General features: G+C 34.4%; 1 protein-coding gene across 25 annotated transcripts in view; it reads right to left on the reverse strand.

Annotated features, from left to right (window-relative positions):
* Positions 1-1,700: 1,700 nt before the first annotated feature.
* SENP7 (SUMO specific peptidase 7) overlaps positions 1,701-27,273 on the reverse strand; it is a 199,069-nt gene continuing 173,496 nt past the window's right edge. For 20 of the 25 annotated variants that reach the window (XM_001146469.6, XM_001146607.6, XM_063806062.1 and 17 more), the window contains 12 exons: positions 25,304-25,483; positions 21,128-21,396; positions 19,076-19,209; positions 17,525-17,641; positions 14,942-15,064; positions 10,209-10,301; positions 9,442-9,566; positions 7,762-7,814; positions 6,082-6,125; positions 5,914-5,982; positions 5,102-5,252; positions 1,701-3,511 (listed from right to left, as the gene is read on the reverse strand). In XM_001146469.6, coding sequence (XP_001146469.2) covers positions 3,374-3,511; positions 5,102-5,252; positions 5,914-5,982; positions 6,082-6,125; positions 7,762-7,814; positions 9,442-9,566; positions 10,209-10,301; positions 14,942-15,064; positions 17,525-17,641; positions 19,076-19,209; positions 21,128-21,396; positions 25,304-25,483 — 1,496 coding nt within the window. In that variant the 3' untranslated portion in view covers positions 1,701-3,373. Of the gene's footprint in view, positions 3,512-5,101; positions 5,253-5,913; positions 5,983-6,081; positions 6,126-7,761; positions 7,815-9,361; positions 9,567-10,208; positions 10,302-11,114; positions 11,164-13,186; positions 13,379-14,522; positions 14,760-14,941; positions 15,065-17,524; positions 17,642-19,075; positions 19,210-21,127; positions 21,397-25,303; positions 25,484-27,273 lie in introns of those variants that run through there. The other 5 variants (XR_010155284.1, XR_008547289.2, XM_054682108.2 and 2 more) reach the window with 5 other exon arrangements.

Here is a 27,273-nt window from a genome sequence, read left to right on the forward strand (position 1 = left end):
AGGAAGATATTTGCTGGAGCACGCAAGATAGGAGCATACAGCAAATACGTTGGGAATGAAGGCTGAAAAGTTGAGATTGATTATGGAATAACTTCAAAGTTTTAGCAAGAATTTTGGATTTTTACCTACAGATGAAACATTGTCTCTCTAATGTTTAATTACTCAAAAAAGTATATTCTTTGAGTTTTTATTTAAGGAGATTCTTTTCAGGTAATATTTCACAATCTCATAGGATGGTCCTTGAATCTTTGTATGCTTCAAGAAATGTCCCAGAATCATAAGCATATGAGAAACTAAACATAAAACTCTGTGCTTTAGAGACAACAAATACAGATTCCTTCATCTAAACTTAATTACAAATAAGTCAAGGATCATTTATTGACTCAACAAAATTTTCTGAGTGTTTACTATATGCTAGTAAGATACTTAATATCAGAAATGGAAAAATGCTTCCAGTCTTTGAGGAGCTTACAGTCTAAGGAGAAAAACGTGTATACAAATAATATAAAACAGTAATTAGAGAAGTATATACAAATTGCTATAGGGGAGCAGGAGGGGGAATGAACTATTGTTTGAGTAGGTGTAGGGGTGGTAACATTTACGTTCAACTTTGAAAAAAAAAAGTTCACAAGAAGTCGTGAAAAGGTATGGAGGTACAATGTCACAACCCCCACTCCACACAAGCATCTATAGTCTTGGGTTCAAAGTGATATTCACACTCATGGGACAACAGTCCAAAATGTGGCTCCAGGCTTACTTTGTACAAAAATATGCCACAGCAAACAGTGTTATAATAATAATTTCAAGTGAAGTACATCTTCATCTGGAATCTTTATAAGAGCCCTGATTTTTCCAGCCCCCAAGAAGGATGCACTAAGTTGTAACAGAAGAGACCACCTGGGTGGGAGTAGGCCACAGAAGCAGACAGAAGCCTCATACACACAGAACTATGCCTCTTAACAACGCATGGGCAGTTTCCAAATTTCCACAAGGACAAGCTTAGTTACAAGAGACCGCAGAGGAAGTACCTAAATGCATGAACGAATAATTTTATACAACTGCAAAAGTAGAGGACAATGGAAAGATAAGAATAGGATATAGGCTGGAACAAGATTAAGGATGGGCTCTATAGGCCAAGTCTAAACCTATTTTTCCTCTTGGCATAAAAAAGTTTATTTCAAAAGGTATTAAACTTTTTTAAACTCCTAATTTGGTGATTGGATATGATTTAAATAACTTCTTTTTTTAACATCCCAAGAGCTGTGAAATTAAAATAATATTATCTTCTCTAGGAAGGCTTGCTTTGTTCACTAACAACCCTCTCTCTACCTCTCTACCTCCTCACTAACATACACACACACACACACACACACACACCCCTCTAGGCTGAGCTCCCTCCTGCATTTCCAAAGAAACTCTATGGTTGTTCTTACCAGAAAATATTTAAAATGTTCACATGTCCATAAATGACTCAGGAACAAATATCATTCATTTTTTGTGCCTAGCAAAATGCCTGCTAGTAGTAGATGCTAAAATAATTTCCCTGAACTGAAATGACACTCAAATAAACTATATGCTTTTAAAATATGAATAATAATTAATATAAGCATCAATTTCATGATATACACAGAGCAGCATACAACTGGAAATTTATTTCTAACAGTAGCTCATGTTTCTTAAGGAAAAAAATTACACCTCAATTTAATGAATTGGAAATATGTTTAATATAAAACACTGATATCCTCAAAACATTACTTGCACATTAATTTAGGAAAATGAATTTTAAACAATCTTCAAAACATGATAAAGGACAGTGATATCTTTGAAAAACATACAAACAAAAACGTTAAGAAATCACAAGATGTCCTATAGACTTGCTTTCCCAAAATTAGATGTACAAAACAATAGTCACCTTTAAAAGTACCCCCCAACACACACAAATTGGGAATGAAATATGTAATTATAGCCATCTTTATATGAAAAATCCAAACAACAAATATATTTAATAATATAAAGATAGTGCCAAAATCAACAAAAGCTAAGAATACTGAGGCATAAATGACCTCAATTCGTATGATTTTGAAATAAAATGTTCAGACTTTCTAGCTTTATCTTAATTTGCCTTTGCTTCACTGCTTTATGTAGTTATAATGTAAATCTAAGAGATGCTTAAAACAGATTAAAATAATATTGTTAAAAAACATTTTTCTTATCTGAGAAAATACAATATAATCATATCTCCCGCAAAATACTCCTGATAACATTAGAAAGTTCTGAAGTGTTTAATCATATATAATGCCACCATTATCACATGAATTCAGAACTGTTACCTGAATATTTAATAAAAAAATTAAGTTCCATGAGGATCATAGGTCTCTAAAAGCTACAATTTAAAAATATAAAAGCAATGAGAGCAATCTGGCTTTGCAGATGAATACTGGGTAAACTGAGCTATAAAATTATATATTTAATTCTAACCATTAATAAATAGGACTGAGGGTTTTCTTTGTTAAAGTTATGAGGACACCAATTTTATCTTCTATATTAGAGAAACTATACATAAATTCCGTGATAATGTGAGTGAATATTTATATAGCAATACCTCAAGTTGAGCTACATGTATAATTTTTAAAAAACTATTTTGCACAGGTAAAATTTTTTGTTTCAAATTTTACCCTGAACAAATGAACTAAATTATAAGATACTCACATATGACATCAAAAGAAATGAAAAAAAAATAAAGCAGAGTAATCGTATTTAGCAATTGAGAATAATAAGCTGCACTTTAAAAGAGCGAATTTTTATCATCTTCCTAACATTATGAATGTCTTTTTGTTACATACAGAAGGGATGCCGTAAATGGCATTTTCTGAAGCCTTGATACTAAATTATTTTTTTAAAAAATACACAGTATTCATACTGCATGCTTGAGCTGCAAAGAATAGAATTACAATATGACGTGACCTGTCAGCAAATTTGACAAGCACTGGGGCTGGCACCAGGGAGGCTTTAACTCCCCTCAGCACCCAGTCACGTGGAAGTACAGATCATGTAAGTTTTATTATCTACAAAACATTCCCATATTACATATGCTGTTGCATAATCCAATCATATTTACTCAGAAAAATATGAAATATTTATAAAATTTTAATTTATATCTAGTAAGTTTATCTATATCACCCCCATTCCCATTCCATCTATGAGATCCCAACAATTCTAATAATGTGTCCTATGTATTTTAAATAATGTTCCAATGACTTATTATAAAACTACTGCAAGTTATTTTCTTCTCTGTGAGCTGGCTAACACAAATGCTGGTAAGAGGCTTTCCAGTAATCTTAGAGAACATCTGTGTCATGTTTGTACAGATTAACTAGCTACTGCTGCCCTTCTGTTGCTGTAAATGAAGTTTCAAGATGAGCTCTCGAATATCTTCCCGTTTGGTCTTTATTACATGACGAGGAAACCACTTCTCCAAATGAATTGGAAGTTCAAAGTTAACAATAGGATCCTAATGAGAGGAAAAAAAGAGTGTAATCACTTTAGCAGCATAATTTCAAATTTGTTTTAATTTCATTTTTATAAGAAATGACAAATTGCTAACTTTTTTAAAATAACAATTATATTAAGATATAATTCACATAATACAATTCACCAATAGCATACAATTAAGCATTTTTAGTATATTCACAAAATCAAATCCATCTGGAAAGGGTATGAGAGGGCCAGAACCTGACACCCTATGATGAAGTTCTAGTGTGGAATAAAAAAGGGAGAAAAAAACCAACGTAATAGATATTTAATGATTTCCAAAATGTGTACTGTATTTTACTATATATTATCCTTCCTCTCTCATATTGAAGACATCAAAAAGTTGTAGCTGCATACTATAACTCTCATGCTTTCAAAGTACCGTTAAGCATTCTCCAAGCCGACTTCTGGTCAAAAACATTCTGCTACTAGACCCATCTTTGTAAATAATAGTGGCAATGACTGAAGTAATGAGATGACAGTTCAAAAAGCAAAGAGTGATTCCTTGCTATTTAAAATTTCATCTTTAATACTGCTACAGTTCCTACAAAGTCTCTGTGAGCTAGAAAATAACACCTATGTTTGTCATTGTACTTCTCCAGCTATAGTTTTCTGAGCTTCTTGAATAAACAGATCTTTTCATTTTAGAAAATTTTATCTAAAATACTGTCTCTGCCCTATTCTCTTTCTCTCCAGTCTTGCTGGGACTCCAGTAACATGTAAATTATACCTTTCAAACAGTAAATTATACTGTTTTATATTTGTCTCTTAAGCTCTGTTCTCTTCTTTACATTCTTTTTTCTCTCTGGGCTATAGCTGGAGTTCACTAATCCTATCTTCTACTGTATCTAGTCCTCTATTAAACTCGTCCAATAAGTTCCTAATTTCAGATATGTCATTATACATCTTCAGCTCTAGAACGTCTATTTGATTTTTTTTTTTTTTGTATACTCCATGTCTTCATCCATTTTGTTTCATCTTTGGCTTTATCTTCTCTAACCTATTAATCAAATCACTTTAAAGTTCTTATCTGCTAATTACAGTATCTGGATCACCTGTGGTTCTATTTCTTTCTCTTTAAAAAAAATCTTGATTACCTGTAACATGTGCCTGCCTCTTTGCTTGCCCAGTGATATAGTTTTGCTGTGCCCCGACCCAAATCTCATCTTGAATTGTAGTTCCTATAATCCCCACTGTGGTGGGAGGGACCTGGTAGGAGGTAACTGAATCATGGGGGCGGTTTTCCCCCATGCTATTCTCCTGATAGTTAACTTCTCATGAGATCTGATGGTTTTATAAGGGGCTACCCCCTTCGCTCAGCTCTCATTCTTCTCCTTGCTGCTATCATGTAAAAAAGGACATGTTTGCTTCCCCTTCCACCATGATCATAAGTTTCCTGAGACCTCCCCAGCCATGCTGAACTGTGAATCAATTAAACCTCTTTCCTTTATAAATTACCCAGTCTTGGGTATGTCTTTATTAGCAGCATGAGAACAGACTATTACACCCAGTAACTTGTGACTGTATGGTGGTAACTGTGAATTAAAAACTTATTTATAGCTTCACATACCTTGAAGAAGCTTTCCACATACTGCAATAAATATACTCCACAATCACTGCTATTGTCCTGTTTAGGAACTTTAGGGCATAGATCCACCATGTTTGTTTTGCTGAATTGACGATGAGTTTTTAGTTTAACTTCCCACTCTACCTCTAAATACCTGAAATAATCAACAAATAAGAGTGACTAAAGTAGAAATCTCTTTATCAGTATGCAACATTTTCAGAAAGGTGGAAAAACATTTGTTGCCAGATGTGCTGTCTCAAGCCAAATTTCCACACTGAATTTTAGCAGTGCAACCTACATTTTATAAGGCTCACAAGTACTACTTTAAAGAAAATATGTAATGTGATTTTCAAACTAAAAGCTAGACTTTTTTCAACAACTCAACTTTCATAACTCAACAAAGTAAACTAAGAAATCATTTTAAAAGTTTCATCATTAGTTTTTTCCAAGTACTACAGTAAATTACAAAATTACACATACATACATATACATAATTACACAAATGTGAAAGAGTTCTTATTTTTTTCTAAAGTGGTACTTTTGATAATCAATGCAATGCTCCTTTGTAAAACTATACTTTCTGTTCAATTATGAATACAAATTCTGAATTTACCTTTAATATAATCCTTTAGAAATATGAATACTTGAATATTAACAGAATAGAAGATATTTATTATTGATTAAATTTATAGGCTTGTTGAAATAGATAATAAAATATAATTCCTGATATAGTCTTTTCAATAATTCTGAAGGTAACTTCAAAATTACTGAGGTTTTAGATAACAGACTGGAATGGTAAAATTGTCATTACTTACTCTCGTAAATTCTGAACTGTGTTTTGTACAGAAGCAGCTTTCAAGGAGTCTAGTATAAGAATACATGGCCTATGAAAAGCAAAGGACAAAATCAAGATTTACATACTTGTATACAAAGTATATCTAAATACCTCAAAAAACTGTATTATTATTACAGCATGTACCTACCTTTTACACATTTTCTTTGGTACTGACATATTCGACTCGGTACTCTGAAATAACATAAATTTTTATGACTGCAATTAAAGCTATTTTGAATAATTTACTATTCAGTTACTCCTTTAAAGTGTTTCAAACTTTGAAGTTAAAATTTCAAGTAATAGTTATCTTCATCATCAAAAGTGAGCTAACTTCATTTTCCACAAATTTATTATACTGCTAAAACAGTAGGCTATATACTTTTACATGCGGTCTCAAGCAGTTAAGGAGTTTTAACTTTTCCTAAAAAGCAATCTGGAACTTTAATTACTTCCATTCCAAGTTATTATCTTAAGCAAAGATAAACAAGTTAATTTAACGTGTCTTTACATACATTCTCCAATTTATGATGTCAGTAGAGACACATTTCTTCCCTTTGAAGCCTAAGATGCAGAACCTTAATCTATATTAAGGGAAAAGGGATAGGGAATTTTGTTTTGTTGATGTCGTTTGTTTTCTTCATAAGTTTGAGAAACTACAGACCAAACTTAAGCACATTTATTTAATGCAGACCTTCTCAGTGCCTTTATTATTCTAACATAAATACTGGCTCTCTAAGACAGAAAGAGTATACAAAGTTTGCCCAACTTAATTGACCTTGGAATCCTGCTTATCATGAACTGAGTCTTAGAATGAATATTCTAAGAAACTCAATTTGAGAAATCTGGCCCTACAGGCAAGAAGGAATGCTCCTATTTTGCCGCTGTGACAGCAGGAAAGGAAGCCTTCCTCCGTAAGAAGTGACAGTTCGTATCAGTGACAGTAAAGACATAAGCCTGTGCCAGGGAGTCTGCTATTTGTACATATAAAAAAAAATCATTAAGTGGCAATCTTAATCAATTTAGAACACTGAATGTAGGCTATGCAGATCTGTTTGGAGCTCCAAATAAGGAAGAGTTAATGATAACTATTTTAGCCTAAGGAGTTACATGGATTCACTTTCAGTCTACCTTGAATGATTTTTACCAATAATTTTCTGGCCGGGCTCGGTGGCTCACGCCTCTAATCTCAGCACTTTGGGAGGCCCAGGCAGGCAGATCACCTGAGGTGAGGAGTTCAAGACAAGTCTAGCCAACATGGCAAAACCCCATCTCTACTTAAAAAAAAAAAAAAAAAACAAAAATTAGCCAGGCATGGTGGTGGGCACCTGTAATCCCAGCTACTTGAGAGGCTGAGGCAGGAGAATCGCTTGAATCCAGGAAGGGGAGGTTGCACTGAGCTGAGATTGCACCATTGCACTCCAGCCTGGGTGTCAGCAAGACCCCATCACAAAGAAAAAAAAAAAAAGGAAGAAAGAAAGAAAATAAAGTAGAATATATAATGTGCTTAAGATGATTAATTACCTAAGTTCAAAAAGTTACTGACATAAATAAAAGTAAATCTGATCCTTAGAAATTAGAAAAGTAGTTAAGCAAGATGAACATCAGATAAACTACTAAATAACCTAAAAGTTAAAGCAAGCTAAACAGATATAAGAATAATAACTAATCTGGTTCTCTTCCCCAGCCCCACAAAAACTGTCAAAGAATCACAAAGCAGCACAATCTAATGATGGGCCAGCATAGCCCACCTAGCTATGCTCTATTTTATAGATAACATTATTATATTCATGAGTTTTCCTTCCTTCCCATCTGTAAAGAACACACTTACTTGGGAATCCTCTGCACTCAAAGATAGTGTCGAAGTAGTACGTAGATCATTATCTATTTAGAAATAATTAAGCAATTATGAGTGTTTATTGCATGTTTTTATAGAGGTAACTTAGAAAAGCTTAAAATTATAATTTTTATGCAGTTACTGGATGCACAGTAAAAATACTTGAGATTTAATTTTTTTCATGATTAATGTTATGAATAAAATTCAATCAACAGATAAAACTGACAATGGTTGGCTGTTATCAAATAACAGGTAAACCCCAGAGCCATGATCTGAAATACCAGTTAGCTAGGCAAATTCTCTATAAAAAGATAATCTTCAAAAATAGCTCATTAATCAAAATGTCTGCTATTTAATGCAGAAGGTAGTTAATCTGCCTAATAATGGTGCTTCTAACTATGACCATACAGTTTTGTGTAAGTACACATTTGAGGCTTAAGAGGTTTCAAGATAATTAAACATAATCAGTTGCTTCATCAGTTTTTCTTTTTCCCCACATGGGTTTTGGCCAGTATTAATGCTAACAGCTATTTTTCAATCAGCTTACTGCTTAGACTACAGCTATAAAACACTTAATTTTGTTACTTTTTTCTCAAAGAAAGTAGGCTTATTTACTTTAGATTTTGGCTTGTAAGAAAACTCATGGAAGAATTATAAGAGATCCTATATTACCTAGCCAAATTAATGGAGTCTACAAGAAATTAGATTAAGTAAAAATGGGGGATTTCAAGCATTGTCTGGAAATCAATGGCATGAATTCCTAGTCATGTTAGCAAACCTAGTATATTTTTTTAAATGTTATAATACTATTAATTAGCTAGATTTTGTCATTCTACAATGTATATGTATTTCAAAATATCATGTTGTAGCCAGGTGTGGTGGCTCATGCCTGTAATCCCAATACTTTAGGAGCCTGCGGTGTGAGGACTGCTTGAGGCCAGGAGTTCCAGACCCACCTGGGCAACACAGTGAGATCCTATCTTTACAAAAAAAAATTCAAAAATAAGCCAGGTAAGGTGGTGCACCCCTGTAGTCCTGACTAATCAGGAGGGTAAGGCAGGAGGATTACTTGAGCCCAGGAGTTCGAGGTTGCAGTGAGTTATAATTGAGCCACTGTACTACACCAAGACAACGTCTCTTAAAAAAAAAAAAAAAAAAAGTATGTTGTACATAGTAAATACATGCAATTTTATCTGTCAATTTTTTTAAGTTAAAAGAAGCAAAAAATGTCAATGGAAATAATAATAATAATACATGGAATAAACATAAAATTTAGGGTAGTGGTTACTTCTGGATTAAAGAAAGAGAAATGGGAGTGGTCACAGAGGAGATTATTATTATATCAGAAAAGTTTTAATTTCTTAATCCAGGTGAAACAGGTATTGATGTTGGTCATATTAGTTATACTTTTTTGTATGTTTGAAATATTTCATAAGATCAATAAGTAATAATTTTTAAGTGCCATAATAAAACTTGATATAACAGTACAACTTCAGAATTATATTTTGTCTATACATGAGTCTATCATTAAAAATTTCAGATTTTTTATTCATCCTGCTAAAGTAGGTTTAATGATAGTAAATAACTATACTACCGTTAACTTCATTTTCTTCCCTGTAACCATTAAATTATTGTCATCATTTTTAAAAACACCATCTACGTTATGGATGTCACCTATTGTTTTGTTGTCATTTTGGGACTGCTGAGCCTGGGACTGCTGGGATACAGTTTGTGGAAAATCTTCATACACAGCTTCTTCTAACCATGGAAAACAAATGACTGCGAGATACCAGTGAGACCTGTTGAAAAAGAACTACAATCTTAATACCATGCAAAGTCTAAACAACATATAATATATTCTAGAGATACATCTGAGAAAGTGCGAATATTTTGAAGACGTCCACTGTAACATCTCATTATAATATAGAGCATACATATCAACACTAAATATCCAGAGTTACCAAGGCATAAGTAACACTATTTAGGGTAACAGCTGAGTAGTTCAAATTTATTTACTTTCATACAATCGGTGTTTCCTATTAAGGATCTGCCTTAATAAATAGACTCATAGCATTATTTTTTTTGTATTGGTGCTTGAAGAGTTTGTTTTCTTAAGTATTTGAAGATTCACTCAAAAATATTTTTATTTAGAAAATTTTTTCTTAAATCCAAACAAAAAAAAACATTCAATGTCTCAGTCATTATAGTCTTGTGGTCATTTGTCACTTTATTTTTTTTCACTACTTTTACAACATAACCATTGTCAAACCAAAATCCAAGATAAGGAATTCATTGCCTTAGCTACTTTTATAAAAAAAAAAATTAAAATAATACCTGAGATGTATGTGGCCATAATTTTTACTGATTATGAATCTAAAAACACTACAAAATTTTTTTCTGAATTCTTTCCAATATGTTCTTAAATAATCTGAAATACTTACGACTCATTTACAGGTACAAAGATGTAATCTTTATTAAAAATGTTTATGTGACGAGTCCATGTTCTTACTCTTTTATGTCTTCTCTGTGCCATTCTGAGAGTATGAAAGACAGATTTGATATATAAAAACTTTTTCATTTAAGATAGGGACTTAAAGAGCCATTTTTATATACTGAAATATGTTAAATTTAGTTTAACCATCTTCTTTAAGATATATCATATTTAACACATTATAAATATATCTCCTTATAGTAACCCCTGGTTATTCTTAAATTTAATAACTATAAACAATAATGAAATGGACAGAATAAAGGCAGCAATTTATTAAATGCTTTTTAGATTCCAAAACTGGCTGTGCAACTTAGTATAAACACAGTTAAATCTACTCATTTTGCTTAGCTCCATCTGGGCATGATATAAAATACTGTCATTAAACCTTAACAGAATTCTCCAACTTTTATATCTGTCATTAGGGAGGTTTTAAAACTCAATGGGCTGAGTGTGGTGGCTCATGCCTGTGATTCCAGCTACTTAGGATGCTAAGGTAGGAGGATCACTTGAGATCAGGAGTTCAACACTAGCCTGGGCAACATAGCGAGACTCCTGTCACTAAAAATATAAAGAAAATTAGCCAGGGTGGTGACACACACCAATAGTCAGTCCCAGCTACTTGGGGGATTGCTTAATCTCAGGAGTTTGAGGCTGTGATCACACCACTGCACTCTGGCCTCAGTAACAAGGGAAGACCCTATCTCTAAAAAATAAATTAATCAGTTAATTTAATTTAATTAAAAATCTTAATGGAGGAGGAAAAATGAGGCTTTTATTCTCAGATTCTTTAAAATAAAATTCATCTCCCTTCCTTTCATACACAAGGAAACTACAGGATGATGTTAAATGTACCTACCACTCATCCATCTTTCCTTTTATTTCTTCAACAAATATTTATTAGGTTCCTAAAAACAAATAATGAAAGTCACCTACACTGCCCTAGAAGTATTCATAATCTAATACGGGCAGAAAAAACTATAACAAATAACTAAAATGTGTCATAAGAGGTACAAAGGAATTATGGTAATGCAGCAGTCCCCAACCTTTTTGGCACCAGGGACTGGTTTTGTGGAAGACAATTTTTCCAGGGACAAGGTTAGGGGGGATGGTTTCAAGATGAAACTGTTCCACCTCAGACCGTCAGGCATTAGTTAAATTCTCATAAGGAGCACGCAACCTAGATCCCTTGCACGCACTGTTCACAACAGGGTTCTTGCTCCTGTGAGTATCTAATGCTGCCACTGATCTGATAGGAGGCAGAGCTTAGGCAGTAATGCTCGCTCACTGCTGCTCACCTCCTGCTGAGTGGCCTGGCTCCTAACAGGCCACAGACTGGTACCAGTCTGAAGCCCAGGGGTTGGGGACCCCCTTATTAAACCATCTGAGACAGCCACCTTGAACAGGGTTGGCTTGCATATACACAAATACTAGTTTCTTTTCTTTACCTAATCAGGGGAGTTAAAAGAGAAGGATATAAAACCAAGTTTGACTGTCAAAAGAAAAGTTTTAGGAAGGAAGAAAATGACATTTAACAGGGGGATAAAGGTGGTATGTGACTTCTGGCTCAGTCCCTTGGATGGAACTCTTATTGCAGAAAAAAAAAAGGCAAACCATTACATTCTTATATAATTTTTATCAAGTCATATAGGAAACTGAAATCATTGCCCCATCTTGTTCATCTGAATAATATCTAGCCAAAACCCTATGGGTAAACATTAGGAGTAACATAGGATCCAGAATGAGCTAAAAGATTTGACAGCAATTAGACACTATGTGGAAGATTAACCACATAAAAAAATCAAAGTCACATGTTTATTGAATTTTCTCATTTCAAAAGGACCCAACCATTATAATCAGTATAAACAATTACTTTCAACTAGTGCATAGTCTGTTAATTTGTTTTCTATTTGAAAATCTTAAGGATAGACATCTGGTTTTATATTGGTATTTGGTCGATTTCCTGATTATGCTAACCTTATTTGATTGAGAATATATTAGACATAGAATGAGGCAAGGAGGATAGGAGAGAATATGAGGGCCAGACATAATCTCCTATTCTCAGTTCCTAACTGTGTAGAAAATCTTCAACTAAATGTCTAACAGTTCTCTCAGTAATCAATAATAGGCACTGTTATCATCTCATATTTTGAGTTCCTAGTATGTTCCAAGCACCGAGCAAGGCACTGGGGATAGAGTGGAAAATAAGACAGATAAAGTCCCTAACTTCATGTAGCTTCAAATGAGAAACAGAAAATGAAGATGTAAACAAACGAATAAAATGATTAGAGATCACGCTGTGAAACAAATTTTTTAAATGCCAGGATAAGTTGTTTCAGGCAGAAAATAGGAAAGAGGTCAGCATATTTGAAAATGGAAATGAGGTAGGTTGAACTTAAGTATGGTAAATGAGAGGAAACAATATTATGAGATGAGTTTAAGGAGATGGAAAGAAACCAGATCTTTCAGGATCTCATAAAGCATGATAAGGAATCTGTAGCTTCTCAACACTAGTAGTTAGAGCCTTTTGGTGTGGATTTATTGGCCATTAAAATTCATATCTCTTGCTGTTCTGATGACTTTTAAAAACTGATTTGTAGGGATTCTTTGTGTAAACACTAATGCTTGATCTGATATATCAAATTGTGTGAATGCTTAACAGACCAAGCATTAGTATTCACACATTCATGTGCATGTGTACGTGTGTGTGTGTGTGTGTAGTATCTTATGCATCTTACCCTAGAGGATGCCACTCACGTAACTTTATTTTTATTATGTATATAATAATCAGGTACACAATATCTGTTTTTTGAAAAGCTTACTAATACAGCAGAATCTATCTACTTTCATTTCCTTAGTTTGAAGGTGAGTATACAAAATTCACAATCTCTACTTTGAATAATCTTGAAATAAAACATGAGATTAAGTGCATGGTACCAATCATTAAATTCTGTATACATAAAACAGAACAGGAGGGCATCAGAAATGTTACCTAATTTATTTAATAAATCTCCCCCTTCCATATATCCCTCTCCTAGCCCTGATTATCAGAAATATTTTCAAATTGCAGTTTTCTCCTTAACTGATCCTCGCAGGTCTTGTCCATCAGGACAAATTCCAAACCTGTAAAGACACTCAAAATGGAGTTAATCATACATCCCAGTTTGTCTACAAAAGCCCTGGTATACGCACTCGTTGTCTAGTGTACCCACTAAGACAGCCTCCTATTATTCTCACAAGCAACCCAATTTAGACCATTAATTATATAATCACAACACTATGAGCAACAGAAAGAGTTGAACTTTGAAACTGGAAAGCTATATCCAACTTTGAAAAACTCATATAACTTCCTTAAGCTTCAATTAATAAAGACAATGAAAATAATACTGTAGAATCAAATAACTTTATGTTCACCATCTTAGTTCCTAGCAGGCACTCAATAAATATTAATTAGTCTCCCTATTCCTACCCTCTTTCTCCAACAATATATCAAATTCAAGCAGTTTATCCATTAATCCTCTTCTAACTCTTGTTTATTATTCCTGTTATTTTAACGAGATGAAACAAACTCTCATACCCATTTTTTAAAGCAATCTAGTACAATAAAAACTTTGGACTAGAAGTTAAAAGTACCAACTAGTTCTGCCACTCACTAGCTGTTCATCTTAAGTAAAATTTATTAATCTTCATTAGACTGCTTCCTCATATGAAAAATTGGGATACAGTTTATATGCCCTATCAAAAGGTACTGTCATGATAGGAAAAACTGAAATAATGTCAACAAATGGAGTTGTAAATTGTAAAGCAGTAGAGAAATGTTTACACTAACTTTTAAAATAACAATAACTCAGCTTTATCATGAGTCTACTCAGATAGATTATCATACAAATTGTTAAGTATGGGGAAAGGGGAGAAACGCCTCATGTTGCAACAACTATCCAAGTTTCTACTGTCTAAGAAATACCTCCTTTTTGCCTATGCCTAGCCACTGCTCCACAGTTTTAGTATTAACCAAAAAAATACTTGGGCAAAAATCAGCTAAATTGTGCAAACAAATACGGTATTTTGTATAATGTAGCATAGGTTTAATTAAATAGTCTGTCATTGGGGATCCAACCAGGAAAACAAAAACAGCCCTATATAACAGATAGAATTTAATGCAGGAAATTGGCTATAGCATTGACGAAAAAAGAAAAACAAAAAAACACAAAGCCAAAAACGGGGACAGTGAGACAGCAAAGATTAGCAGAGGAGGAAACTGCTATACCTGTAGGGTAGAGGGCAAAGAGAGGAAGCAGTACCTCCAGATGAAAGCTGGAGTTATAGCAGGTCTGTCCTGTGAGAGGTGGACTCACAGAGGAAATACAGCCACTGTCAGAATCATTTCCCAATGCAAAGAGAGTAGGGAAGAAATAACCTAGCTTCTTTCTTCCTTGCCCTCCAACTTCCAGGATTTCCCCCAGGGACATGCAATTGGAAATGCAGACTGCAAGTGTCAGCCTCCCTGTCATGGGCAGCAAAACAGTGGAAGGATGAGAAATGGCTCTCATGGCAAACAGACCCAGGACCTGCACAAATGGTAGTACTGCCTACTTGAGGAAATACTATAAAGAAGCCACTTTACTAGGAGCATCAAAAATAGTACATTTTCTCTTAAAACTTAAGTACATTAGAGGATTAACTTACGAAAGATTTGGATTATCTTCTGTTAAATTATTTTCCTTTCTTGTCAAGCATTTATAGAAAAAGCTACTAAAAATGTGACTTCGTTCAACAAGTTCATCTGATGCCTTCTCCAATATAAGATACCTGTAAAGTAGTAACCCCACAAAAGTAAATTATTTTTAGATTTTACTTGGTCTTCCCCCAATTGTCTTATGTCTTCTGGAAATCTTTATTTTTTATCTATTTTGATTCAAAGCAATCTTGCAGTTTCCTCTGATTTCAGCTTTCAGTTTGGTTAGTTACCTAGCCTTCCATCATGTAAAGCAGAAATTACCCACTTATTCATTCATTTACTTAACAAATATTTATCAAATTCCTAACATGTGGCCAGGCACGGTGGCTCACGCCTGTAATCCAAGCACTTTGGGAGGCCGAGGCGGGCAGATCACGAGGTCAAGAGATCGAGACCACTCTGACCAACATGGTGAAACCCCGTCTCTACTAAAAATACAAAAATTAGCTGGGTGTGGTGGTGTGCACCTGTGGTCCCAGCTACTCAGAGGGCTGAGGCAGGAGAATCACTTGAACCCGGGAGGCAGAGGTTGCAGTGAGCTGAGATCACATCACTGCACTGTAGCCTGGGTGACACAGCGAGACTCTGTCTCAAAAAAAAAAAAAAAAAAAAATTTAAAAACTTTAAAAAATTCCTAACATGTGCCAAACACCATGTTTACACTAGAGACACAAAACAAGAGGGGAAAAATAAAGTACCTGCCCCTGTAGAGCCTATAATCCAGAGGAGTGAGGGTAGAAAATATTAATCAAATAATCATATACTCAGATATAAAAGTGAAATTGTGACACTGCTAAATAAATCTAGAAAAATGTTAATAACTGTGTGATATGATTCATCTCTAAATTCTTAGTCCATTTCTGTACTAAAACAATCCTTCCATATAAGCTTATAATTCAATCACTTAGTAATTAACCCCTTCATGATTAGAAAACTCTGCTATTCTTTATAGTTTATGCAGGCTTGAAAATGTGTGATTGTTTTTTAAAAATGGAGTAGCTAGAGTTTGCAGATCAGAATACTGGAAAGGAAAGAGCTACACAGAGAACTCCAGACAGCTGCAAAGTCCTCTTCAAGTATTCAGGAGAGTATTAAACACTGAATGTATGTGAGGAAAGTACCCAGGGATAGGGAAAGAACTACCCAAAAAGATCAGAGAGAATGATACCAAGTGCTCACAGAGACCAAGAATGGTGCCTGTTCCTATCAGCCAAATTGGAAACTTCGTAATTCCTGAGACATTGGGTAGAGTACTCAAAAAGGTCTTTCCTCAGTAGTAAGATTGTTATTGGCCTCATCTAACAAATCTTAAAGGCATCAAACATTTTCCAAATAATTTTACTGTGTCCCAAAACAAAATTCAAGCATATTTATAAATACAAAAATATCCAGCACCCAATCAAAAAATTACCAGACATGCAAAAGCGCAAAGAAATGACTCATAATGAAGAGAAAAATCAGTCAATTGAACCCAGAACTGACAGAGTTGTTAGAATTAGCAGAAAAGAATATTAAAACAATTATAACTGTATTCCATATGTTCAAAAAGAAACATGGAAGATATAAAAAAGACCCACATTTAATTCCTAGAGATTAAATCTACAGTGTCTGTAAATATAATGTGAGATTTTGACCTGAGTTACTGGGATAAAGATTACTAGTATTATTAGTAAAACAATAGAGCTTAGGTAAGATTATAATAAATTTGGTTTGGGAGAGATGTGTAAAATAATTAGGAGATATCTCCATCAACTGTTGGGAATCTAGGTCTAGAGATACAGTACAAAATGACGGCTAGAAGCAAATTTCCTTTGCATAAAGTTTTAAATGTTTTCATACCAATTCCTGCAGCTCTGGCTATACAAAAAGTTGGGGGAGAAATTAAGTGATATGGATTCTTAAAATGATAGTTAACTCTTAGGGAGGCCAAGGAGGGCAGATCACCTGAGGTCAGGAGTTCAAGACCAGCCTGGCCAACATGAAACCCCATCTCTACTAAAAGTACAAAAATTAGACGGGCATGGTGGCGGGCGCCTGTAATCCCAGCTACTCAGGAGGCTGAGGCAGGAAAATAGCTTGAACCCGGGAGGCGGACGTTGCAGTGAGCCGAGATTGTGCCACTGGACTCCAGCCTGGGTGACAAGAGTGAGACTCCATCTCAAACAAAAAAAAAAGATACAACAGATATCTAAATAGAGCTGCTGTTTTTTAGTTCCCAAAATGATTTGTAATTTGTAAGTAACTTCTTTCACCACCATAATACAATAAAGAAATTTATATCAAAAACTAACAAAAGCTAAAAAAGCAAAAAAGCAGCAACTCTTCTTAACTATATAGCATCCACAGTAAGTAAAGCAATGAAACTGAATAAGTCAGTTCTAGAAAACCTTGGTAAGCAAAAATTTTCCAAATCTGAAATCTTGGCAGGCTACTTTTAACAGAATTTAAAATAATTCAGAGATAAAGGCATTTATTTTAAGTTTCTCAGTAAAATCTGTAAAACATGTAGGATCATTTATCATTGTACTTACTTAAGGTAAAAATCAATGATTACATCATTAAGAAACTCTCCTTCTTCTAAACACTCCAGATCTTCATTAGTTACTCCTAATCCCCCCTTAGTAGGTGGTGGAGGATATACAATCAACCTTAAAAGTAAAAATAAAGTTAACATATACTGATATTGAAAATCCTATTATCTAAGAGATTTCTTATATGAAACAATAACTGGGCAGTGGTATTCTGTAACTCAAATCTGTAGGGTAAAAAACATTTGACCAGGCATAAATAATGATATTTTCCTTCCTTTATCCTCACAAGCTACTAATGGTACTCCGATTGAGTATTATCTTTTCTTTTCCAATACTTCCCATGTGGGCTAGTCTTAATAGGCTACTATCTGAATTAGTCTCTAATCAATAGGTTTTATCTCACAATCAGTTATACCATTGAAAGATGTTGCTCTTCTTCATAATTTTTAACTTTCAATAAACTGATGTAATAAAATATAGCTTTTCCTTTCTCCGCTTTCTAAGTTTGAATCCTCAAGACTAGTTCCCTTCCTTTCAGAAAAGCTAGCAGTCAAAAATTGTGCTCTGCTCCTGGTGGCTAATCTATACCAGCAGCTGGACAAAAAAGAAATAACATGGGAGCTTAGGAGGCAAGTCTCCCCATAAAAAGTGCCTGCCATGTAAAACTTAAGAGACCACAAAGGAGACATATAATTTAATCACAACCAGAAAGTAGTACAGAAGAGATGACAACTAATTAGTCATCCTTCTGCTGGCATTCTCTCTTAAAGCTTAGAAATAAGACCAGTTGTGAATTCCGGGCTATAATCTTGGAATAGGTAGAGCAGTACTCAATGAAAAATGTAGTCAGTAATGAAGGTATAATATGTACTTCTTGCACCAGAAAGGTTCAGTATGGTAAGAGTCATCCACATTGATTTAATCTTAGTATCATGGCACCTAAATCAAAAAAGAAAACTGTAAATTTAAAGTGCTAACATGATAGTTTCTACCTTATTGGCTATTTTCCTATCCTAGTCTTTCAAGTGTCTTTTTTCAAAACAAAGAAATAGAATCACATGGAGGTACAGAAATCACCATTAAATGCACAGACTCCATATTCTTCCTTAGCACATGAGAAGACATGGATGAAATATGAACAAAGAAGCAATTTCTGAAAGAGAACTTGTAACAAACTCCAAAGTACCTTAAATTGAAGCATATTTCAGTAAGCAATTTCATTTTCCCTATCATATGTTCAGATAAGGAATGTAGAATTTTTTAAATCATACATTGCTACTCAAATATTTTTAATAAACACTTTAATCTTACCAAATATGACACTTTGTCTGCCATTTATGTCTTACTGACATAAAAGTAAAATGGCACCTATTGTTTTCTTAATAAATTTTTTAACTTCCTCATAATTTCTTTAAAAAAACCTATTTCCATTACTATCAGCATGAAAGTAAAACTTAAAACATTTCAAAAGTTAAACTACTGAAAAGCAGCAACATGAATAAAAACTACTAATATGCCCATCTACTACAAACATGCTATGACAGTACATACTTCTGAACAAGTCCAGTGTGCCTGACTTCTCGCCATTCTTCATCTGGATTAGATGTAATAGAAAGGGAGTAGCAACCGCTACTTTGCTTCTGCAGGAAGGTGTAAGTAGGCTTGGCCACATCTGTGTTTGAGGGCTGATGGAAAGTGGCAAGAAAAAGGGTCTCAAACATCATAACTTTCAAAAGAACAAAGTCAAAACGTAGACGTGTGAGAGAAAATGTGACTTTAAAAATCCCTATGAATTATATCTATACTTTTAGATTTTCCATAGATATAACCAAACCAAAATAATACTGGTGATGAAAAGATATTGTATAAACAATGGTCAAAGATTAACTTGAAGTACTATTTGCAGATATGGACTACAGAATTAAAGAAGAATATAACAATTTTGCAGTTCAAAATAATCAAAAAATGTAATAAATAGGAGGAAATAAAATTTAAAATTAAGAGGCTACATTTATAATAATGTAATTCCACTAAATGGAAAATATATAAATTTATATATACAATATAATTAGGATGCAAAATATTGACAACATTATACATAAAGAAAGATAGAGATGAAGTCTTATACTTTATCTAACACTAATGTGGCTTTCTATAGGCCTTTTGAATAAAAGATTAGCCTCTGGCCAAACCCGTGTATGTGCATGCATGTGCACAGGTGTATATATGAGTATGCCATAGCTTCTTAATAAATTCTTTTCTTTCTAGAACTATTTGGCAGAGATATACAAGCTACATGTATATTACCAACCTCCTATAAAAATAAACATAGCATTTTAAAACTTACTATTGTTTTCAAGATAATTTTAGACTTACAAAAGAGTTGAAAGAAATCAACCTTGCCCAAATTCCCCTAATCTTATCATACACAACCATAATACAATGACCAAAACTAAAAAATTAACATTGGCCTAATAGTATTAACTAAGCTACAGACTTCATTTTGATTTCACTTTTCCATTAATATCCTTTTTCTGTTACAGGATCCTACAATTCCTTAGTCTTTCCTTGTTTTTCATGACCTTAGTACCTTCTTTTTTTTTTTAGACAGTCTCACTCTGTAGCCAGGCTGGAGTGCAGTGGCACAATCTCGATCACTGCAATCTCCACCTCCCGGGTTCAAGCGATTCTCCTGCCTCAGCCGCCCGAGTAGCTGGGATTACAGGAATGTGCCACCACACCCAGCTAATTTTTTGTATTTTTAGTAGAGACAGGGTTTCACCATGTTGGCCAAGATGGTCTCAATGTCTTGACCTCTCGTGATCCACCTGCCTCGGCCTCCCAAAGTGCTGGGATTACAGGTGTAAGCCACTGCGTCCGGCCGACCTTGATACTTCTAAAGAGTACTGGTCAATTATTTTGTAACAGGACTTGTCTCATTTTTCTCATAATTATATTGAGATTACATATCACTGGAAAGAGCACCACAGAAGTGATGTGGTACTTCTCAGTGCATGATACGAAGGGGTGTGTTATGTCAATATGTCTTATTACTGGTGATGTTCATTTTGATAACTTGGTTAAAGTGATGTCTACAAGGTTTCTCCACTGCAAAGTTACCACTTTTCTTTTTGTAAATAATACATATTTTATGCTAGAGACTTTGAGATTATGCATATATTTTGTTTCTACTTAAATTTTTACTCATTAAATTTAGCATCTGTTGGTGGACTTTGCAATACTCATAAACATAGTGTTCTACTTGTGGTTTTGTATTTCTCTTATTCCTTTTCATTTATTAATTGGATTTTTTTCTAAGATATAATTGTCCCTTATCCACCATGTATTATTTATTCATTCATTTACTCAGTTATCTATTTATATAAATATAGACTAATATTTATTTTTTATTTGGTTATAATCCCATGCTGTCATTATTGATTTTGTTTAACAAATTGTTCCAGCATTGGCAACGGGAGTTCTTTTGGGTTGGTTCCTGTGCCCTTTTCACAAAATGTAGCATTTGAAAGCAGCCTAATATCAATGAATAAATGTTTTCTGAACCTCCCCCTTCTCTGCCAATTATATTAATGATATGCTAACCTGAGATACTGATTTCAGCTTCATTTCTTCAGCAACAGCAACACCAGCAGGGAAAGAACAAGTTGAAACACAGTAATAATGAATAAAAGAACTTTCTTTTGAAGAGAGGTTCTGAAACAAAGGAAATGCCTGAACCCAAGACAACGGGTAACAAAGCTCCAATTCTCCACTGATTATACTTATTTCTGTCATAATATCTTTCAGCTTCAATTCTTCTCTTTGTGAAACAGGATTGTGTAGTTCAAGGAAAATGAATTCACTAGATTTTGCTACAAAAGGAAAAAATAATTTGTATCAATAGTATTATTTTTCAAGAGGATTATAATAAAAGTAATTTAATTATTAATAATAGTAAGGTTGGAATATAACCCCAAGTATTTTGTATTTTAGGTAATAACCAAGGCAAATTAATATCCCAAAAGTAGGCCATTAGTAATCCAGAACCAAAACTCACAATTGGTGGACTCCTGTTCTACTGTACTAAAATGTCACAATAGTACTGATTGCTATATCTGCAGTGCCTGACATTTAGTAATAAACATTTGTTAATGAATGTATGAATGAATAATTAATAATTATTTTTCTCTAGCCTCCTTTATGAATCAACTCTATCAACTAGAAACATATTCCAATTAAACACCTCCTACATTTTCTCCTCAGTCATTTCAATGGTGATCTGAAAACATTCTCTTCCCAGATAATGCTTATAAACGGCTGTTTCTATTTTCCCCACCTTCTCTGCTATTTAATCATGAATTTTCCTAGTAGAAGTAATTAGGACAGGAAAATAACAAATTTGAAAGTTACAAAATTTAGTTCACTACTTAACATCTTTACTGTGCAGGAGAGTAGGAAAAAGGTAGAGGGATCAAACAGGTAAGAAAGAAGCTTACTAAATTTTATTGATGTAGTTCTAAACCCAACTCCTTCAGGAGCTGGAGACTAAACAAAGTTGAAAAATATCTCAAGATGTATATTATGTAGATAAGTGTTATAGGTGCATATGGGAAAGTATTCAACCGAATCTTAAAGGAATAATATATAAGTAAACTGAATTTCACTTTTTAGAAACTAAAGACTGAAGGCAAAGACTTCTATATTTTATTTAACTTTGCTGCAAATTCTGTCAGAGTTCGTCATGACCAAGGGCAAGAAACTCTTAAGAAAGGTAGTTGGCCAGGCATGGTGGCTCACACTTATAACACTAAAACTTTGGGAGGCCAAGGCAGGAGGATAGCTTGAAGCCAGGTGCTTGAGACCAGCCTGAGGAACATATCGAGAGCCCATCTCTAGAAAAAAAAAAAGCAAAAAAAAAAAAAAGGAGAAGAAAGAATTTGGGCTTATTCTGGGTTCTCTATTCTGTTTCATTGGTCTATTTGCCTATTTTTATACCAGTACCATACTATTTTGGTGACTATGGCCTTATAGTTTGAAATCAGGTAATATGATGACTCCAGATTTGTTCTTTTTGCTTAGTCTTGCTTTGGCTATGTGAGCTCTTTTTTGGTTCCATATGAATTTTTGGATTGTTTTTTCTAGTTCTGTGAAGTATGATGGTGGTATTTTGATGGGAATTGCATTGAATTTGTAGATTGCTTTTGGCAGTATGGTCATTTTCACAATATTGATTCTACCCATCCATGAGCATGGGATGTGTTTCCATTTGTTTGTGTTGTCTATGATTTCTTTCAGCAGTGTTTTGTAGTTTTCCTTGTAGAGGTTAGCTATATTCCTCCTTGGCTAGCTATATTCCTCCTTGGCTAGCTATATTCCTAAGTATTTTATTTTTATTTTTTGCAGCTGTTGTAAAAGGGGTTGAGTTCTTGATTTGATTCTCAATTTGGTCGCTGTTGGTGTATAGCAGAGCTACTGATTTGTGTACATTAATTTTGTATCCTGAAACAGTGACAGTTTGACTTCCCCTTTACAGATTTGGATTGTCCAACAAAGCAAACACAAACAAAGTGGGGAAAGGACACCTTATTCAACAAATGGTGCTGGGTAAATGGCAAGCCACATGTAGGAGAATGAAACTGGAGCCTCATCTCTCACCTTATACAAAAATCAACTCAAAATGGATCAAAGACTTAAATCTATGACATGGAACTATAAAAATTCTAGAAGATAACATTGGAAAACCCCTTCTAGACATTGGCTTAGGCAAAGATTTCATGACCAAGAACCCAAAAGCAAATGCAACCAAAACAACAATAAATAGGTGGGTCTTAATTAAACTAAAGAGCTTTTGCATGGCAAAAAGAACAGTCAGCAGAGTAAACAGACAACCCACAGAGTGGGAAAAAAATGTTCACAATCTATGCATCCAACGAAGGACTAATATTCAGAATCTACAAGGAACTCAAACATTAATTAGCAAGAAAAAAACAAACCCATCAAAAAGTGGGCTAAGGACATGAATAGACAATTATCAAAAGAAGATACACAAATGACCAATAAACATGAAAAAATGCTCAACATCACTAATAATCAGAAGAATGCAAACCACAATGCGATACCACCTTACTCCCACAAGAATGGTCATTATCAAAGAATGAAAACATAATAGAAGTTGGTGTGGATACAGTGAAAAGGGAACACTTCTACACTGCTGGTGGGAATGTAAACTAGTACACCCACTATGGAAGAGTGTGGAGATTCCTTAAAGAACTAAAAGTAGAACTACCATTTGATCCAGCAATCCCACTACTGGGTATCTACCCAGAGGAAAGGAAGTCAATATACAAAAAAGATGCTTGCACACACGTTTATAGCAGCACAATTCACAATTCCAAAAATGTGGAACCAGCCCAAATGCCCATCAATCAATGAGTGGATAAAGAAACTGTGGTACATATATATGATGGAATACTACTCAGCCATAAAAAGGAATGAATTAATGGCATTCACAGCAACCTGGATAGGATTGGAGACTATTATTCTAAGTGAAGTAACTCAGGAATGGAAAACCAATCAGCCCATGTTCTCAGTCATAAGTGGGAGCTAAGCTATGAGGATGAAAAGGCATAAAAATGATACAATAGACTTTGGGGGCTCAGGGGGAAAGGGTAGGAAGGGGGTGAGGGATAAAAGACTACAAATTGGGTTCAGTGTATACTGCTCAGGTTATGGGTGCACTAATATCTCACAAATTACCACTAAAGAACTTATGTAATCAAATACCACCAGTTTCCCAAAAACCCATGGAAATAAAAAAAATTTTTTAATAAAAGATTTTAATCTGTTTAAAAAAAGGAGGAGGAGGGAGGAGGAAAGGAGGAGGAGGAAGGAAGGAGGAAGGAGGAAGAAAGAGGAGGAAGGAGGAGGAAGAAAATGGAAGAAGGAAGAAAAGAGGAAGAAAGAAGAAAGAAGGACAGAAATTGCCAGGTATGATGCTGCACCCCTGTAGTCCCGGCTACTTGGGAGGCTGAGGTGGGAGGATCACATGAGCCCCGGAGTTTGAGGTTGTGGGAAGCTATGAACATGCCACTGTACTGTAGCCCAGGCAACAGAGTAAGATTCTGTCTCAAACAAAAAGAAAGAAAGGAAGGAAAGTAGTCAAACATGGCAAATGACTAAAAGATAAGGCATTCTTTTTTTAAGAACTTAAAATTTTCAAGGTAAACATTTAAGATTTTTTAAGCTATTCTTTTTATTTTAGATGAGAATTTCAATTGGTTGAATACAACTATAAGGAGAAATTATGTGAATTAAATAATCTATCCTAAAATTAAGAAACAAAATTAGGGCCAGGTGCAGTGGCTCACGCCTGTAATCCCAGCACTTTGGGAGGCCAAGGCGGGCGGATCACAAGGTCAGGAGATCGAGACCATCCTGGCTAACACGATGAAACCCCGTCTCTACTAAAAATACAAAAAATTAGCCAGGCACGGTGGCGGGCACCTGTAGTCCCAGCTACTCAGGAGGCTGAGGCAGGAGAATGGCGTGAACCCAGGAGGCAGAGCTTGCGGTGAGCAGAGATAGTGCCACCGCACTCCAGCCTGGGTGACAGAGCGAGACTCCGTCTCAAAAAAAAAAAAAAAAAAAGAAACAAAATTATTTTCACTAAATAAAATTAATTTCAATTCACTGAAATAACATTCTATTAAATTATTTTAGAAAAAACTATTTATGACAATTTCAAGTTATCCTGAAATTTAGAAATCATTTTATACTCACATTGCTGGCTTAATACAGAGTGTTCTAATTGGGTCTGAATCTCTTGAAGATAATCTGAAGAGACCCAGAAGAAAAGAATAGCATGACTCCTTTTACTGTGATTATCATCCTTACTTTTCCATAACCCAAACCGCTTTAAATGTGTGGTATCCACTAGCAATGAAATCTCATTCAGGGACACTGAAACAAATAAAAGATAACAATTTAAAAAATTAATCCATTTAAGAATACACCACTTAAACATTGTATGACACTTGTTAATACACTACTTTTTTTAAAAAAAGAGAATTATATAGAAGTTTTTTCAAAAATATATTTCCAGTGCACTTTGCTAACCTTAGCTAAAATGCCCCAAGCAGTATTATTAGAGTAAAAATAAATCACATTACAATTAGGAAGGGCTAAATAATTATTAAATGACAATTAAATAGAGATTTAATCTCTCACATTATATGATTTCAGTTATAACCAGAGAGGGAAAATTTGAGATTAAATATTCATAGCATAAAAACTCTGTCTGGAGAGAATTCTCTCCAGGAATTCTGATAATCGTTAGCAAAAAGGAAAAAAATGTCTATCAGTGCAGAAAACTAAGCACAGTATAACTCAGAAAATGATATATTTCCACCTTTTCTATATTGGTCAATACTATATAAACCAAGATCACAAGTGCTATCATAGGCCAATTCCTGCCCATCTTTCTACTCCTAAGGCATTTGCATTCCGCTATACAGATGAGCCACTATCAAAAGAGTCTCAAGAAAATTAGGAGGTTCTGAATGGTCTAAGGAGACATTTCTTTTAAAATTCCTCCAGGTTTTATTTCTCAAAACTTCTAGATGATCATTCTAAATTATAGGTCTTTCTCCCTCTTACGGAGCTAAAGGAATCTCCTCTGAGGGCTTTTACTCTTTAATTCAAAGAAACATTAAAAAAAAAAAACTGATTTAAAGAAGTCCTGAAGGTCACTTAGTTCAACTGCAAGACAGCAAGCAACTGAACTGGAATACAAATATCAGTCAAGCGTAAACCCAAGATGGGCACCTATTTGAAACACACCTCTTAGTATTCCTCCCAGCATTATTTCCTAGAACTTTGTTACTCAAAGTGTAGTCTAAGCTGAGCTTGTGACATTAGTATCAGCAACATCTGGAAGACTGTTAGAAATGCAGAGTATCAGGCCCCACCTTACATACACTGAACTAGCAGATCTCAGTTTAACAGCCCACTCCAACCCTGTGATTCACATGAACATTAAAATATGAAAATCTTTCCATGATGAGTATTTACCAGTCATCTTAATGTTCCCAAGCCAGTCATTCTATTCTTCATACTGTAACTCTTCCATTCTGAAAACTGTCAGTAAAAACTGGCAGCAAAGCTTAAATCAAAACCAGAATGAGAGCCCTCAGAATGCTACTCAGCATTTCTTTCTCATGAAGCTCACAGCCCCACAGGTACATTTGATCCTATTTCTGTGAAATCTACACAACTATTACTAATCTAATTGTTCTTGGTGTTTAGAATGAAAGCTAAATTTTCTTTAGGAAGACAACTTTAAAAGATTATCTTTTTCCTGTGTCTATGTGTTCTCATTGTTCAATTCCCACCTATGAGTGAGAACATGTGGTGTTTGGTTTTTTGTCCTTGCAATAGTTTGCTGAGAATGATGGTTTCCGGGGAGGGATAGCATTAGGAGATATACCTAATGCTAAATGACGAGTTAATGGGTGCAGCATACCAACATGGCACATGTATACATATGTAACAGACCTGCACGTTGTGCACATGTACCCTAAAACTTAAAGTATAATAATAATAATTTTAAAAAAGATTATCTTTTTAAAAAAAGGGAATTTAACACCATCATGAGAAAAATTTATACCTCATTACCAAGTCTGCCCCCAATATATGGTTTATTCTGTTACAGGTGTATAGCAGATACTAAAAGTGGGAGTTGCCTACCCACT

This window comes from Pan troglodytes, chromosome 2 (assembly GCF_028858775.2).
Source record: "Pan troglodytes isolate AG18354 chromosome 2, NHGRI_mPanTro3-v2.0_pri, whole genome shotgun sequence".
Taxonomy (NCBI): domain Eukaryota; kingdom Metazoa; phylum Chordata; class Mammalia; order Primates; family Hominidae; genus Pan; species Pan troglodytes.